This window comes from Gadus morhua, chromosome 14 (genome assembly GCF_902167405.1).
Source record: "Gadus morhua chromosome 14, gadMor3.0, whole genome shotgun sequence".
Classification (NCBI taxonomy): domain Eukaryota; kingdom Metazoa; phylum Chordata; class Actinopteri; order Gadiformes; family Gadidae; genus Gadus; species Gadus morhua.
Genome location: NC_044061.1, coordinates 15,070,032 through 15,087,663, shown reverse-complemented (window position 1 = coordinate 15,087,663; position 17,632 = coordinate 15,070,032). Strand labels below are relative to the sequence as shown.

At 44.9% G+C, this 17,632-nt stretch overlaps 1 protein-coding gene across 2 annotated transcripts; it reads left to right on the top strand.

Annotated features, from left to right (window-relative positions):
- Nucleotides 1-31: 31 nt before the first annotated feature.
- Nucleotides 32-15,921, top strand: tgfbrap1 (transforming growth factor, beta receptor associated protein 1). Of its 2 annotated transcripts, none has more exons than XM_030376189.1 (13): nt 32-252; nt 825-1,548; nt 2,986-3,180; nt 4,217-4,371; nt 6,980-7,062; nt 7,237-7,417; nt 7,626-7,786; nt 9,384-9,441; nt 9,529-9,672; nt 9,799-9,945; nt 12,171-12,333; nt 13,024-13,472; nt 13,987-15,921. In XM_030376189.1, exons 2-13 carry the CDS (start codon nt 849-851, stop codon nt 14,221-14,223), a joined length of 2,673 nt encoding a protein of 890 aa, XP_030232049.1. In that variant the 5' UTR covers nt 32-252; nt 825-848; the 3' UTR covers nt 14,224-15,921. The 2 variants fall into 2 exon arrangements, with proteins under 2 accessions (XP_030232049.1, XP_030232050.1); XM_030376190.1 differs by having other exon boundaries at nt 32-329.
- Nucleotides 15,922-17,632: the final 1,711 nt, after the last annotated feature.

Here is a 17,632-nt window from a genome sequence, read left to right as displayed (position 1 = left end):
TGTGAAGTCTACGCCACGCCCATCAGCACGACGTCTGGACGCGCGTTGTTAGCCCCGCCCCGGAGCTCTCGGCAGAACGTGAAGACTTCTTAATTCGTAGTTTATTAAATCATTCACCAATGTTTTTAATATTATTGGAAAGGCAGACAACATGGAGTTGTTAAATATAACCCGGAAGAGTTCGTGAAGTCCTGTGGCCACGCCCATCTCTTGCGATCCGGCCTGCAGTGTGTCAATGTGGACTGTGCTCCGGTAACGTAACGTTGTGTTTGCTGCAAAACCGCTAAAGAGAGAAGGCATAAACTGTATAACAAATAACGTTTTTTTAGGTAACAATAATAAATTAACTGCATATTACCTCTCAGATCTGTCTGATTATTAAATACATTAGCATTTTATCGCAAGGGTTACCATTATGTTTATGCTAATGCTAGCCCATTTCTTACTAGCTAGTGTAAAGGTAGCGTTTTGGGAGAGGTTGGTTCATAAACTTGAGCCTGAGTCAACTAGTGTTTAAAGAAAATACGTAATAGTATTAGTTTAACTGTGATTATTTAACAGTAATGGACGCCCCTTTATTTGCCCGAGTTGTTATTGCAGCTAATTGTGACTAATGTTGAGTTTTAATGTGAATTCTGGCTAGTAGACATTGTTGGCTGAGAGATTGTGACATTCCCTTTCGTCAGTAGACATTGACGTCTTCTAAGTTTCAATCAGCCTTTATATATCATTATGATGGTACTGGCAATGCAGGCTTGACGTCATTTGTTGTTGGTAAACAATGCTGTCCCTGAGTGTTTTTGACTTCTTTCCTATCTTTCCAGTCTTTTGGTGTAGATGCCATCGCGATGAGTGTGAAGGCTTTTGAGCTGGTGCCTGCCGTGGAGCGGGACCTGCTGATGGGGGACAAGGCTCGCATCAATGTGGAGTGTATTGAGTGTTGTGGGAAACACCTGTACGTGGGCACCAACGACTGCTTTATCCACCACTTCCTGCTGGAGGAGGTGCCCTCTCAGAAAGGCGGGATAAAGTACTCGGCCCAGAAGCTGCAACAGAAATACCTGGGCCTTAAGAAACCAGTCGCAGAGCTCCGTGCCGCCTCAGCCTTGGAGCGCCTCATCGTTCTCTGTGACGGCGTGCTGTTCCTGGTAGACATGGCCACGCTGGAGACAGTTCCCTCAGCAACGGGCTCGGGCGGGGCCAAGATAAAAGGCGTGACGTCTTTTTGCATGAACGGAAACCCGGTGAACACCGACCCATTCTGTGTGGAGATCGCGGTGATCTCGTCCCGACGGCGCACAGTGCAGGTTTACACTGTGTACGAGGACCGCGTGCAGCTGGTGAAGGAGGTGACCACAGCAGAGCAGCCCAGCGTAGTGAGCCTCGACGGCTATTTTCTGTGCCTTGCACTGGCCAGCCAGTACATGATCCTGAACTACACCACTGGGGCCTCGCAAGACCTCTTCCCCTACAACAGCGAGGAGAGGAGGCCCATCGTCAAGAGGATCGGCAGGGAAGAGTTCCTCCTGGCTGCGCCTGGTGGCCTTGGTGAGTGGAAACACAGCGGTTTGTTTTGGGAAACTAGCAAATAGATTAGCTATCCTTGTCCCCATAGATCAGTAGGTTCAATGGGCTCAAGTATACTGGGCAGTATTCTGCCCAGGTCTTCCCCTTGTGCCAGGATAAAATTCAATGGCATAACCACTAAAAAGAGTTATCGCCTCAAAACTCAAGATTTCTTCATCCAAGTGCTTAAAGGGATATGCCGAGTTATTTGTAAATTGTCCTTTGCCCATCTTGCCCAGATTCAGATGAGTTGTTTGATTCCAAATTTATCATTGTGCGTCCGGAAGGAGAGTTCGCTGGCGAAGGATTTGCTTTCTGTTACCCTACATGCCCACTGCACCGTCAGTCAACGGACGTGGAAAGGCGTGGCTGACGGATGGGGGAGTAGTCTTTGCAGAGGCATCCGTCAGCCAATCAAATCGCTTCGCCGGGTTCTTCCCGCTTCTTCCTGCTTATTGCGAGGCAAGATGACCCGCTTTCCCGCTTTCCAGTATCGTCAGAGCCCGAGTCGCGTCACAGTGCTTAAATTTGCATACGCAATCTGATTGGATGACGGATCCGTCGCTGCCGAAAAAGTTTAAAATTTTTCAACTTTTTGACGGAGCCGAAGGCTCCAACGGAACGGACGGATCCACAATGCATTGCGCGTCCGTCCCCATTCAAAGTCAATGGGGATCAGTCAACGGACGGAGGTAGTGGGCACGAGGCGTTAGGCACTCCCATTGACTTGCAGTACAGTAGTAGCCTAACCTCTGTTTATGTGAGGGGAAAACGTTGACATGCTTTCCAAAGATTTCCGATGCGATCCGAATAGTAGCTTTTATAATTTTTATTTGATCAACAACACAACAAGATTGTTTCTTTGTCTACAAACACATGAATAATTCCACACTACTTTTGGCGTTTCCTTATTAGGCTACCTGTTGTGCACGGCTGGCACCTTTCAGCTGCTCCTGTCTGGGTAGACTAAATGGAGATAACCGGTGCATCATGGGCCTAATAATCCCAGTGCTGAAAATAGTGCAGAATTATGTTTGTTTTTTTTAAACAATCTACAATCTTGTTGTGTTGTTACTGACACTTGTTATGAATAAGCTATTCAGAACACGTGAATCAAATTGTATTCCCCTCAAATGACCAGGGGCTAGGCAAGTCAAACCGAAAAACAATTGCTAACCTAGCAAGCTCACCTTCTGGACAAAGAATGATGAATTTGGAAATAAACATCTCGTCTGAACCGTGGTAAGAAAGGAAAATGCCAATTTACAGCTATCTTGCCATATCCCTTTTTATAGAAAAAAATATGTATGTTAAACACAGACCAAGATGTGTCGATGCCTATCACTAGTATCTATTTCATTTCTACTAATAACTTACAGTTCTACACTATCTCATGCCTTGCTTGTATTCTTCTTCCAGGGATGTTTGCCAATGCGGAGGGCGTGTCCCAACGTGCGCCAGTCAACTGGTCGGAGAGTGTGATTGGTGCAGCCGTGTGTTTTCCATATGTGGTGGCCCTGGACCAGGACTTCATCTCCATCCATAGCATGCTGGACCAGCAGCTCAAACAGAGCCTGGCCTTCAGGGACGGACACATCCTGCAGGACTTTGAAGGTACCTAACCTTTATCCTCGATTCTTTTTTTTCTTTATCTTTTTATTCCATGCAAGTATGAGTGAGGGGCTGGCGAGGTATGATGACATGAAGAGAACCAGTTGTTTGATGATTGAAAGCTCAAAGTGAGTCTGAGAACTTGTTTATAACTTTAGTTGTATCCAAACTTAATGTTTGCATCATCATACAGTTCTGCTGAGATGATCAATATCTTATCGGGCATTTCTGTCTCTGTCTGTATTACAATTATGCCGCGTTTCCACTGCAGGGTGCGGAACGGATCGGATCGCAAAGGTGCGGTAGGGAGGGGGCGGTATAGCCCTGCTCAGTTCCGAGGTCGCGTTTCCACTGCCGACAGTACCCTTGGTGGTAGGCCGGATGTCGATCGCTGCGGCAGCTACGTAAACATCGTAAACAACGATCTTCCTCCCCAAGAATGCAGACGAACGTCTCCACCTCCTTGTTCGCCCAAGCAAGTTTTTTACGCGACATGTTAATTGTAAAGAATAATACCTCGAGGCTACTGTTTGTTTGTTTTTATCCCCGTGTCACCCGGAAGTGACGATTCTGTCGACCAATCAACGGAGGGGGGGTGTAGCTAGAATTTCACGGGACCCTTTCAGGCGTCTGGTCTCGTTTTGGGTACCGCAACGGAGGAGTCCCGAGAATGGGGCCGGAACGGGTACGGCAAAGTCCAGGTCACGCCCACTTTTGGCGGTGGAAACGCGACCCGACCCGCACCTTTGCGATCCGATCCGTTCCGCACCCTGCAGTGGAAACGCGCCATTACAATTAGGGCATTTAGCAGCGACTTACATCGGTTAATAATACACACATTGACACACCGACGGCAGAGTCAACCATGCAAGGCGACAGCCAGCTGGTCAGGAGCAGTTAGGGTTAAGTGTCTTGCTCAGGGACACATCAACACTCAGCTAGGAGGAGCTGGGGATCGAACTAGCAACCTTTCAGTTACAAGACAACTGCTCTACCTCCTGAGCTAAGTGACCCACGTGTATGTGTATGTGTGTTGTAGGTAAGGTGGTGTTGGCCTCCACCAAGGCAGTGTATGTGCTGGTCCCGCTGCCCCTGGAGCAGCAGATCCAGGACCTGCTGTCTGGAGACCGCGTGGAGGAGGCCCTGGTGCTGACGGAAGGAGCCCAGCCCAACATCCCCAGGGACCGCTTCCAGGTGTGTGTGGGTCTAGAAATAGACCAATGGTTGCCCGCTTTAATGGATTAATTGACAAATGCAGGCAGGACGATGCTTACCCCGACTTCCTTAATTACCCCTGCATGATACACCAACAATCATTATGTGCTAAAATGCTAAACATAAAAGAGGAAAATGCCATTATCGCTTGTTTTATTCAAGCGAGACCTCTTCAAAGATGACTGTTTTGTTCACATCTGGAGGAGGCTGACTGCAACTACTCAGACCCTTTTGCTAAACATTGGTAGACTGGGTAGCCCCGCCCATTCTGCCGGCGATTTGAGTTCGCCCTGCAGAAGGGTCTGGAAAAGAGCAATACAGTTCTTTCTGCTTCCGATACGCTTTTGCGGGAGCCAATCACCAAGCTGGCTTTTCCCCCTGGAGAACTCTGTCCGGAGATAAAGGGCTTTCTCCTTGAGAGTAAACTCAGAGTACATGCAACTTAATGACACTAAATGGCTGTTAGACTTGGCATTTTTTTGACCAAGTTGAATAAGCTTATTTTAGAGCTGCAAGGAAAATAACATATTAAAAGAAAAAAAAACTGGTAAATTTCATCTGCTTAGTTAATACTTTCAAACGAATAATGCAACATATATCCTCAAAGCTGCATTGCCATGATTTGTGGAACTTCAAAAACCTTGCATCAGAGCTTGAGACGCACCGAAAGTTGACTGTGTACGCTACACACTTTGACAACCTCTTTTTAAGACTTCGCTTTACTCGAGCCATCGCTTAACTGATGTGGCTTCCATTTAGGGAAGATGTAATTGCAAATTTCAGCACTGTTCCACCTGAACTCATCTGATTGGAGGATGAGTCCAGGGCTCATCGACAATTTTGGAACTTACTCAGAGGAAAGTATCCAAACCTGAGGAAATGTGATACCTCCTAGACTGCATTATTTGGCTCTACTTATTTATTTGCGTCAGCCTTTTCCCACATGAAGGTTATTAAATCCAAATGCCGTTCCCCTATGACTGATGATCATTTGGAAGCCTCCTTGAGAATAGTGTCCAGACTATGAAACCCGGTCTGACTCCATTCAGCGCAAGTCATCAAAATATGTACTCGGTTTACACAATCATGATTATTTTGGTCAATATTTAAATCACGATTATTGAAGCGATTATTTTTGAGTTTGAAAACATGATGTATTCATTCATCATGTCTCTCCAAAAACAACATTTTGTAACTGAGAATATTTCGGCTAAAAGAAATACACAAAATGGTCCAAAAGAAAATGTTCAAATCTAAAATAATGTACAGATATGTATCCAGCTGTTCTTTCTGTTCTTTTCTGCTCTTTCTATAAAACATTAAATTAAAAAATTATCGAAAATTCAATTATAATAGTTTTGTGATCGTTTGATGCTTAAATCGGAATCGTGATCAAAATTTGATTTATCGCCCAGCCCTACTCAGTATGTATACATTTATATATGGGCAATCCTCGTCTATGCCATTCCCTCTCGACACGGAGAGTAGCGGACAATAAGACAGGTGGTAAGTAAGTAAGTAAGTAAGTAAGTTTTATTTATAGAGCACATTTACACACAGCATACACTGACCAAAGTGCTGTACAATAAGATAAAAATAATAATGATAATTAAAAAATAACAATAATAATAATAAATAAAGATAAAAAGTGAATAAAATACAACAACACAACAATACATAGAGGTCATAATAATACAAAGGGGGAACATTCATTTCCAGGGCATACCACACAGACATGAACAGGAGGTAGGCTAAAAGATCAAGGGGCAAGGAAGGCCAGGGAGTAGAGGTGGGTTTTTAGCCTAGATTTGAAGGCAGAAATGGAGGGGGCGGATCTAATATCCAGGGGGAGCTGGTTCCACAGACGTGGAGCAGCAATGGCAAAGGCTCTATCACCTCTCTGCTTGAGCCGTGAGTGTGGCACATACAGAAGCCCTTTGTTAGAGGATCTGAGGGACCTTTGGGCAGAGTGGGGCTGAACAAGCTCAGTGATATAGGCCGGGGCCAGCCCATTGAGTGCCTTATAAACAAATAAAACAATTTTAAATTGGATCCTAAAAATAACTGGGAGCCAGTGCAAGGAGGCCAGAATGGGTGTGATGTGCTCGTGCCTCCTGGTGCCAGTTAAAAGACGCGCAGCTGCATTTTGGACCAGCTGCAGACGTCTGAGTGAGGATTGGGTTACTGAGGTGGTGTTACCATATAGCAGACATGAGTGTCCTGCGATCAACTATGGGTGTGGCATGCTGCCGACACAAAAAACAAGTTATTGATAACATTCTGATAAATTATACTGAAGTCATGTCACTGGCAAGCCTTCAGTAGTGTTTTCAAACAGACTTTGCATTCAACACGGTGTAGGAATCGCTGTGACGATTAGGTCAAGACTCGCCAAGCTTTGTTACAGAGCAGAGAGCGTGCGCTTTGAATTGAAGTGGTTGGAAAAGGTGCAGTGTGGCGCTCCTTTCACCAGCTGCTCATGTGGTTTGTCTTGCAGTTACAGGAAACGTATTGCATACATGTTTAAAAACAAAAATTCAACAAGGCAATGTGATATGTTGACCATAATATTTTTTTGTTGAACCAGATCCTGCATAGAAGGATCCTACAGCAGGCTGGCTTTATCCAGTTTGGACAGCTCCAGTTTCAGGAAGCACAAGAATACTTCAGGTAGGGTCATCTGGTCACGTTTCACTGCAACGCTCGGTGTTTAAGTGATGGGACCTCTGTGGTTATTTTTGACTATTTACCCTAGATTAGGATACTGCCACCTCCCCCAAGTTGTATTCCTTGTACTTTTATACTTTGGCGAATGCATGTTTTGATTCAATGGTGTGTCCCCAGGAAAGGAGAGCTGGACGTCAGGGAGCTAATCTCCCTTTACCCCCTCCTGCTGCCCCCCACGTCCTCCTTCACCCGCTGCCACCCCCCACTGCACCCCTTCGCAGACCTCAACCACCTGGCCCAGGGCGACCTGGAGAAAGTGCTGCGCTGCAAGAGGTTCCTCATCTCCTACCTAGGATCGGTGAGGGGCGCCGTGGTTCACCCTTCATGTTCTACCTTCATGCTCTACCTTCACCTTCCTGTACCGTAGATATGTTTTGGAGCAGCTTCAATTTTGATTATGTGCTTTGATTGTCATCGACCTAAATTGCAAGTCACTCTGGATTCAAGTGTCTGTGAAATCAGTGCGAGTGTGAGTCAGTGTGTGACGTGTGTGTGTGTTTGTACAGGTCCGTGGTACCGAGGCCTCCAGGGCGTCCCGGGAGGAAGTGGACACAGCGCTGCTGAAGCTGTATGCTGAGCAGGACCACGAGAGTCTACTGGACCTGCTGGCCTCAGACAACACCTGCCTGCTGGCTGACAGCTCTCCCTGGCTGGAGAAACACAGCAAGTATGTATAGGGAGCGACGTTCCCTCTAAGCTGTGTGTGTGTGCGGGCGCGCAGGCCAGTCGAAGTGGCCGCGCAATAGATCTTTCTTGAGGGGTTAACGATCTGTGCATCAGAGGCGATGTTGGCTTGGTAATAAACATTTAAAATACTGACATGTCTGGCGCCCAAGCCGGATGTACGTTAGAATGTTAACATACAAAGTATCCTTCAGGCTAATCTTGGCGGGCCCTGCTCCAGCAATTATATGCGTAGGCAGGATTTTTCATCAGGGTGGACTTTAGTGAGGTAGGGTGGGCCACCATTTTTTACATTTTATTTTTTTACTTTGATATAGGCAGTTAAGAAATTTTCCCAAAATTGAATTGAATTGGGAGGAGGAGCGGGAGGGTTGGAGAGGGGGGTTGAATCAGCAGTGATGGTCGAGCTGCAGAGGCTCGATCACTTCCCGAATTTTGCGAGATATGCCAGCTGACTCATGTCTTTAGTCGCAACAAAACCCACTAAAAAACCCACTATACCGAATGCAGACGGCTACAAGTTCACGTTTTGCCTGGTCTTTATATTAGTTGGCGAGCAACGCATACTATGCTTCGTTGTTTTCATTTAACACACTTTTAATTTAACGCAACAGCAGAGCTGCGGCAGCCTGTCTGTCTGGGCTCAACGCTGTCACCGCCTATATAAAATTTTGCACTTCTGATAGGGTGGGCCAGCTGTCAATCAAAGTGGCACTGGCCCACGTTGGCCATAATGTGGCTAAGCGCATGACATGGTGAAAAGAAAGGCAGAGCAGGTGCCCCAGAAAACGTGAGTGGATAGATGAAACAGTCCAAACTGACACAAAAGATGGTCCAGGTAGGATAAAACTATGACATAAGAGAAATTACTAAACCCATTGGATACTTTTATTTTTTATATCATTATCAGACAAAACCAGTGAACGAGTCATAATAAACTCTCTAAACCTTATTGAAGTTAAACCAAAGATCCTTTTTTTTTTCAACTAAACTGACTGGTAAAACCGCGTCAATAAAATGTTCCCAAAGTACAACTATTATAAAGGATATTAAATAAATATCGACCTTGTAGACATGCATTCTCTGTCATCTCTTTGAATTCGCCATGGCTAATGCAGGATCGTGGTCATTTTCGACCACTCATTTTCACGTGGTCGCGAATTGCTCACAGTGCTGAAATGTGCGCACAGAAAATAAATTTTGGCTCAGTGCTGAAAAAAGGGAGGGAACATTGGTACGGAGGGACCTTGTATTTGGACTTCACTCCGCCATAAACAACTGTGTTTGGATTGTGTGAAAGCTCCGGTGAGGTGTAGTGTAGCTGGGGGGAAACGCATCAGTACGCGGGATGTGACTTATGATTTTGACGTGATCCAGACGTTGGAGGCCTTGTAAGTGGAATGGGCATGTTCATGAGAGAAGGCAGCAAAAATGCTAGTATAGACATAAAAACTTTTGACTCAAAAATTGTTATTTTAAATTTAGTCAGTGTTTGTTGACATGGCCTTGCCTTTGATGTGTTCTTCGTGGTTTTCCCTCTCAGTCTTTCTTCAAATGCAAAATATTTCGTCTCTTCTCAGATTTTTTGCCCTGGGTCTCCTGTATCGCTGTAACGGCCAGGATTCTGCTGCTCTGCAGGTATACCGCAACTCTCCTAGCAGCAGACAGTTATGCACTAGTTGTGGTCTAGGTAGTATAAAATGTATCTTATGTATTGTGGTGTAGTTGTGGATCCGTGTGGCGGATGGGGAGCTGCAGGACTCGACCCGACCGGACCTGTATGAATACATAGTGGACTTCCTCACCTTTTGTCCTAATCTGGACCTGGTCTGGAGGTACAGCGACTGGGCATTGAAGAGAGACCCCAAGGTATGGACATACAGGATCAATATTACTACTACGTCAATAGTAATTTCCTTCGACATCGTTGTACAGAAACATTCCCTAATTTTTCTGAATTATTTATCTGAATCATTCTGACTTTATTGTTCAAAGGTAGGAGTCCAGATCTTCACCAAGAGGTCTTCTGGCAAGGACCAATCGGGTCAGCCAATGCCTGATGATGTCATCACTTACCTTGAGAAGCACAGCCCTGCCCGCCTCCTATACCTGGAACACCTGGTGTTGGAAAGACGCATTAAGGTAACTGTTGTGTGCTTACCTTCTACTAAAGGACCAGTGTATAGAATATAATGGTTGGAGGAAATGCAGAAGAAATGGAACATTTCAATAATCATGTATAATCCCATGGGAATATGAATATATTTTTTACCTTAGTTTGAGCCCTTTATATCTAGATAGTGAGTCTTCCAGGGAGGCAACCATGTTGCAACGCCATGGTTCTATAGTAGAACGGGGAAAAGGCTGAAGGGGGGAAAAGCACATTTACGAAAATGCATTTTGGGGTAAGAGCTTCAGGAAGGAGTTTGGTGTGTTATCCCCATAAGTATGACCTATTTGTGATTATTTTTAAGTGAAGTCAATGTATAGGAGCTTTATAATTAGGGATGTTTTATATAAAATGCGCCAGAAACTGTGGCGTTATACTATGTATCCAATCGGACGCGGACATCAAAATCATCCGCTGGCAAGGAGCTCGACACATCTTCAAACAAAAACGACGTGTCCCAGACACTTAACTCTCACTCATGGTGTCCTGGTTAAACTGATTTTAATCTAAGCCTAAAAAGGGTGAGACGTCCTTTTTTCGTGAAACGGAAAATGCGGCTTATGTGTAATGTCCTGTTAATCTCCATGAATTATAATTATTTTATGGACCGGGGATAAATATGGTAATGAACAAATCACGTTCATATTATAGGGACCTATAGTTCTACATTTACATTTACTAAATGCTCATAAATCAAAGAACCTCTTCACCTGGCTACTTGATGCTGAGGCCTAAAAAAAGAAATTGTTTGGTTCCGGTTTCCGACCGACCCTGTTAATTTATGTGCGACCCAAATTATTTTATGAGCTTTATAAAAAAAAAATTTTTTGATGCAAACTATAATTACGTTTTGGTACAGCACCTCTTCATTCTGTACAAGGATGAGCCAATTTTCTCGTTTTTAAATGAAAACAACCTAACTATCATTCGCTGCCGCTGGAAAAAATAAAATAAAAAAATAAAATAAATTCCCTACCTACCCATGACCTCAACTGACAACCAACAGGAACCAAACTTTTCTTTTTTTTAGGCCTGATTAAGACGATTACATCATATTGGATGTACCTATGGGCTCCTTCAACAATAATGGTCAGTACAGGCCACGCTAGTTGTTGGAAACGGATGGGTGAGGGGAGGGTCGGTTGAAATCTGCAACCTAACCGCGAGTGACCCCCTACCTTTTTCCCACTGCACCTTTTAAGCAAAGGGAATTTGTGGTCTTACAATTCTTGCAACTTCTTACAAAGTTGATGTGTTTCCAATACATCGGTTTTCCCACTGACCAAATCTGCCGATAATACGAAAGTGAAGATACAAGCTTTGCACTGGGCTAGTTAGTAGTTATTAGTAGCCGGGACAGATCATTAGACAGTCTGTGTGTACAGGACCGTTCAAACCTTTTCCTTCTCCTTTTTTCACCAAATATACATAGTTAAATGTCTACTGATTATAAGTCACTAACTCTCTGAAGAGAGTTTGGTATTTTGGCACCAATGTCACCAATTTAGCAAGCTTATAAATAGAGCTTTGACTGAATCCGGTCAAAAGGACAGTGTACACAGCTTTCCTCTTTTCCTCTATTGAAATTCCAACAGTGCACATTCATGTCTGTGTTTCATTGCTTTTGTATGATGTTTTTATGGTAAAACTGATGCTATGGCTGCATTGATACAACTGTCTTATACAAGCCGACTCTGAAATTAGGAATATGCGCATTACTGCAGTGCCTCACAAAGCTTTCCAAACCATGGCACCCCTTAACATAAATTTATACTCCAATCCAAAAACCACAAAAACTAAAATAAAGGTTTGCAAAAACTGTTGAAATGTAGTTCCTGTGCGTCAAATGTCCACTTCCTCTTTGGAATAAAATCTCCCTGATACATTCTTCCTTGTGTTGTACGATAAATACCTGCAGAACACAGGCTATCTGATATTTTTAATCAGGCGATATGAATTGTACCTGTAGCGGATTACAATGTTTTTGTTACTTGTCTTAAAAAGTTATTTGTGTATGTGGTTGATAGATGACACTCAGGACCCCATATACATATAAAGTGCGTATCGACATATTTCCTGCATATTTATTATAGTTTATCATTATTTAAAATGTTTATCCTTTCAATGCTACAACTGTCCTTTACTTTTTACACTGGGTCTGATTGGGTGTGTTTTCTCGTCTCCGTGGTGTGTGTAGAAGGAGAAGTTCCACAGCCTCCTTGCCGTGCTGTACCTGGAGCAGGTGTTGTCTCTGCTAGAGGGCGCTCCTCCCCCGGCCCCAGGCCAGCTCTCCCTCGCCCGGGAGAGGCTTCAGGCCCTCCTCAGGGAGTCCAACCTCTACAGGGTCCAGCTTCTACTAGGTCTGCTGACCACCACACATCTCCCTCCACCTCCTAGCCCGTCCTCTCCCCTTCTTGTCCTCACCCCTCCACTCCTACTCCTCTTGCCCACCCCCCCCCCCACTCCCTTCCTCCTCCTCTCCCCTCCACTCTTCTCCTCCTCCCTCCACTCCTCTCCTCCTTCTCATACCTTCGCTCTTCGCCTCCTCACCCATAACTCTTCATGTCATGTTCTTCCCTCTACTCTACTACTCCCTCTACTCTACTACACCACTTATTGTAGTTAGTTGTGTAGCAACTGCAGTAGCTGCTATCATTGCTGTACACGGGGAATGGGTTAGCCTAGCGATTGTTAGTACTTGCACTTGGCTCTATGAACATGTTTACTGTACTGACAGCGATATATTGTTTCACTTCCTATGACAAATGTACTTATTAGTAAGTCGCTTTGGATAAAAGCGACTTAGGGCTAAATGCCCTAAATGTAAATACTCCTCCTCATACCTTTGCTCTACCCCTACGCTCCTCTCCTCCTCCTCCTCATACTTTCTCTCTCCTCCTCCTCCTCCTCACCGCTGCACTCCTCTCCTCGCACTGTGAATGTGTGTATGAATGGTTGTGAGTCACTTTGGACAGAAGGGTCTGCTCAATACCCTTAATATAAGTAGAATTAGTGTCATATGTATAATAAAGGTGTTATAATTGTCCCAGGTAAGATGGAGGGCTGTGATCAGCTGCTGCTGGAGCGTGCCACGCTCCACGGGAAGCTGGAGGATCACGGAAAGGCGCTGGACATCCTGGTCCACCAGCTCCAGGACTACAGCTCGGCGGAGGCCTACTGCCTCTGGGCCTCCTCCTCCTCCTCCCAGGGCGCAGCCTGCAGACAGCAGCTCCTCCACCTCCTTCTGGACATGTATCTAGGTGGAGGTGCAGAGGAGAGACGAGGAGACCTCGAGATGGCCGCCGTGGACCTGCTGAACCGTCACGGCGAGCGGTTTGACGCGGTGCGCGTGCTGAGCGTGCTCCCGGAGGGCTGGTCCCTGCAGCTGCTCAAGCCCTTCCTGGGCCGGGCTGTGCGCACCAGTGTGCACGCTAGCAGGACGTCTCGCCTGGCGCTGGGCCTGTCCCGTGCTGAGAACCTGCAACTGTTGCACGACAGGGTGAGTAGCGCATCGCCGCAGCCTCGGCCCTCTGCACATCGTCCTCCTCCGGTGGGCCACGCTAACGCTCCCACTAAGGGGCTGGAGGCCACATACGAGGGGTCAAAATACGGGTTGAAAATACGACGCTGACTTGTCCGCAGTACAGTCAAAACAGACGTAAAGCTAGAAAGGATCACTGTTAATGCTAATGCAATTACACTATAATACTTGGTTATAAAATAACCCCTCAAACAATCAGCATGTCCCCCTATTTATTCCAAATATACGGGAGTGAATATCGGTCAAGGAATATATTGACAAATAACATCAGCGTATCTTATCTCATCTATAAATAATTCAGATTATATCCTGTATTACAGTGTGAAATAATAATAATGCATTTGATTAATATATCGCCTTTTTTCTCAGTAACCCATGCAATTTATGTGTGGGAGACAGAACAACGATGCAGTGAAGTAAACCAAATAAAGAACGCCAATAAATGACTAAACATTTTTTTTTGATCATCTAGTTAAAGGAGCGGAAGAAGCCCATCCTGGTGTCTGAGAAGCGGGGCTGTCACCTCTGTCACAACACATTCAGCTGCCCCGACGTGGTCTGTCTGCCCGGCGCTGTCCCCGTACACACACACTGCATCGCACACAGACTGTCAGACTCCGCCCTCAACACGCATGCTGACTCCGCCCCCAGCAAACACGTGGACTCTGCCCCTAACAAAAACTCAACGCAGAACAGCAATCACACGTAAGACTCTCGCTGGTGCGGAATCTGGACCAATCAAGGAGCTGGGATCGCCCGAACCAGAAGGCTAACCCAGTCATGCTACGTGCTACTGAGACACGCGGAGAGGGAGCGCTTTTTACGTGCGTGCGTGCTAGTTCACACCTGCCTAGGCGAAATGGTTGATTTGAAGATATTTATTTCAGTGCTGCTTTTACACTAATTTCTTTTTTTTCAACTGGATGATGTGAGAATTGACTAAACCAAATCATTGACTGCCCCGCTCCTTCCCTGGCCTACTCTTTGAGGTGCTGTTTTCCCCCTGACCCCTGCTCCAGGGCCTTATCTGCACCCCGCATATGTATTAAGCTGATGTCCACCCCAAACAGAACTCTTAACCGGTTCACAACTTCTTTAGGAGAAAACGCTAATACCAGAGGGTATTCCCAGAGAAACCTCCACTTCTCTGAGATGAAAACATTAGATCAGAGTTTGTCATTCAGTGTGTCATCTTGCAAACTCCTTGGCATCGGATGCTTAACCACCATGGGACTCATTTGTACGGTCTGGTATTCTTGCACAACATAACGTCCGCCAGGTTATGAAACAATCTGACATGAGCTTGCTTGGCTGTTGTCCCCCATCCCAGTGCAGTGTCTTCATGCTACTGCTAAGCTAATGCTAGGCTTATCCTCTTTGACCAGGAAGCACACAGTTTGCTAAGCTTGTGTCTATCTAGATGGGAATATATGTGATGTATCAACCGCTGCTTTTGAAATAAAAGTGTAATATGTCATTTTGGGTGTGGGGGTGGCACAGTTATTGTTAACATTGAGGCAAATGTCCTAGGGTTTACCTCTGCTTGTTTGTATTGGGTCTGAGATGGTCTTGAGAAGGTGTAAAACTGATGGAATATACATGTTTTGCAACAGGGTTACATTTTTTTCTTATTGTCCAAGTTATATTTTGACTCTTCTAGAAGGTGGTGCTTGACAGAGAGTAGAGGGTGGAATGCTGACATTCATGATTTGCATTGGTAAATGATCTATCATCTGGAATATCTGCTGTAATATTTGAGTTGCCAACGTCTGACCATTACAGGTGAATGCATGGCTATTTTATATTTTGTCCCATTGGGACTGAATGAAAACAGCCCAACGTACATTTTGATTTATATATTTGATGTTTTTCCTTCTTCATTTACTAAATGGACTTCCAGAAGTTGAGGTCCCACAAAGTCATGCGGTTGTCCTCAGTTGACCCAGCACTGAAATTAGCGTTCTTGTTTTGTGTATTTAAGAAGGAGAGGTCAGAGAGGAATAATGGTCGGACCATTTTACGTTTCAAGACCATGAACCCTCCTTTATTTGTGTGTGACTGTCCTATCATGTTATAATGGCGTAGCGGACACATCCCTCAGGGTTACTACCAAGATGACATTACCAACTACTGACCACTGTTAGATAATTCATTCATAATCTATTCATTTATTTGTTCATGGAAGGGAAATGACTTCTTATAAAATAATTATACCCAGTCCAGACCATATCTAAATCCAGTATTGGGATCTTGCACAAAGTATTTATATTTTTAAAAAAACATAAGAACAACGCTTGTGTTGAAACAATGTATAAATATTCAGTATTTATACTGCTCTGAAAATCACATCCAAATGGAATGTTAACAGTGAAGCGGACCATTTGAATAAAGATGAACTAATACCATTGTTCACATGATATTCAGTCATAAGGTTTATTATATCTGAAGGGTTGTGGAATAGTTTAATTATGCAATGGTTTCACATTATTAGTAAAAGGACTAGGGTTTTGAAAACATTACCTTAGTTATACCGGCAGGACGATTTAAAATGTATTAATGTATAAAACATGCCTTATAATAAAACAGGAAATATGGGAAGATGTGAGAAATTTATCAAGTGGCATACAGGGATGGGTTTATATGGAAGCCCGTTTCCGCCACGTAAAAGAAAAAAAATGCAGGTCACAACTCATTATTTTGAGATAGTATCTCAAAATCTTGAGATAGTATCTCGTCATTTTGAGATAGTATCTCGTTATTTTGAGATAGTATCTCGTTATTTTGAGATACTAACTCATTACTTTGAGATAACTTCTCAACAGGACCAGACCAGTCATTGTAGCCTAATTGTAGCTTATCCATAGGTGCTACACATTATGGAAGCCCGTTTCCGCCACGTACACCACCAGCGTTCAATACGTTGGTTCCCCGTGCTTGGACCTAGAGTGACAGTCTGGGGAAATGCCGTTTTCACTGCCGTGCATCAAACTTTGCATTGCGGCAATGTGTGTGTTCTCCGTCCCGTGATCCAATCTCACTTTCAATGGGCGACCATGCTGCATCACTGAATCAATGAAATACCCCGCTATAAGACGTGGGTCGCTGTTAGTTGAGTGGGTGTTTAGCCAGATCATCTTTCGCGAGAACCCATCAATGCAACCACTGATGCATATCCCATACGGCTTCAATTTGTCATATCCATCTATGTGCTGCCGTGTTCTTTTTGGAAAAAGTCTGCCGAGTCAGGATCGCTTTAACTCACTTTATTTAGCAAGGTTTGGACTAGCATACTATGAAGCAAAAGGAGGAGAATTGTACAAACACGCGTGGAGATACACTTAGTAGGGCATTCAAAAGGATGCTTTACCTGGAGCGTTCTAGCCCTCTGGGCTATGGGTTGTAACTTTAATACTGGGCAGGCGTGGACTTAGTTATGTGCTCTGATTGGCTAAGCATGGTGCTGAACTCCCGCCTCTCTGGATGTTGTATGTCTCTATGCTGCTACCTTGTGGGTATGTGTTGGCATTACAACTTGCTTTGTGGTATTGTGCTGACCCCTAGTGGCTATGTGTTGGCATTGCAATTTGTTATGTGGCCCTGAACTTCGGAGTTCGCCGAACGCCTGGGCCGCTCGTATCTGTAGAATTGATACGTGAATGAATGGCTTCTTGTATGGGCCGGACGCCTCCCTAGGAGCCGGATTCCTCCTTGGGATGGGAACGAGACCTCTCTAGTCGCCAAGGACATATGTGGCCTGTTGGTATGAATGTGTGAATTACGTAACAGTGCCACACATAATTTGGGCCACGACTGACATAGACTCTACGTCTCAGACGGTGCCGTGCACGGAGATCCACGCCACCACCATCCATTTACTGCGGTCAAGTGAGCCGCCATTCGTTCATCCGCGGTTAAACCAGCCGTCACACAAAATCTTCGTGCGCCTTTACTCTAAAAAGCCTTTGGGTGGTATCTCGCAACGTTTTCAAAATAAAACCCTTCACCTACGTGTGTAGATATATAGAACACTAGCTGGCGGCGTCTAGAATGTCCGCACTTGCGGAAATCTTGCCAGTCAGCTGCTCACCCATAACATTGTGTTGGTAGTGGTACATGTA

What these genes read in the sequence shown, in the direction of transcription:
- tgfbrap1 (XM_030376189.1), top strand. Translation starts at nt 849, where the DNA reads ATGAGTGTGAAGGCTTTTGAGCTGGTGCCTGCCGTGGAGCGGGACCTG. An exon ending in TCCCCAGGGACCGCTTCCAG is followed by an intron (nt 4,372 to 6,979) that starts GTGTGTGTGGGT and finishes TTGTTGAACCAG; the next exon opens with ATCCTGCATAGAAGGATCCT. An exon ending in CAGGGTCCAGCTTCTACTAG is followed by an intron (nt 12,334 to 13,023) that starts GTCTGCTGACCA and finishes TAATTGTCCCAG; the next exon opens with GTAAGATGGAGGGCTGTGAT.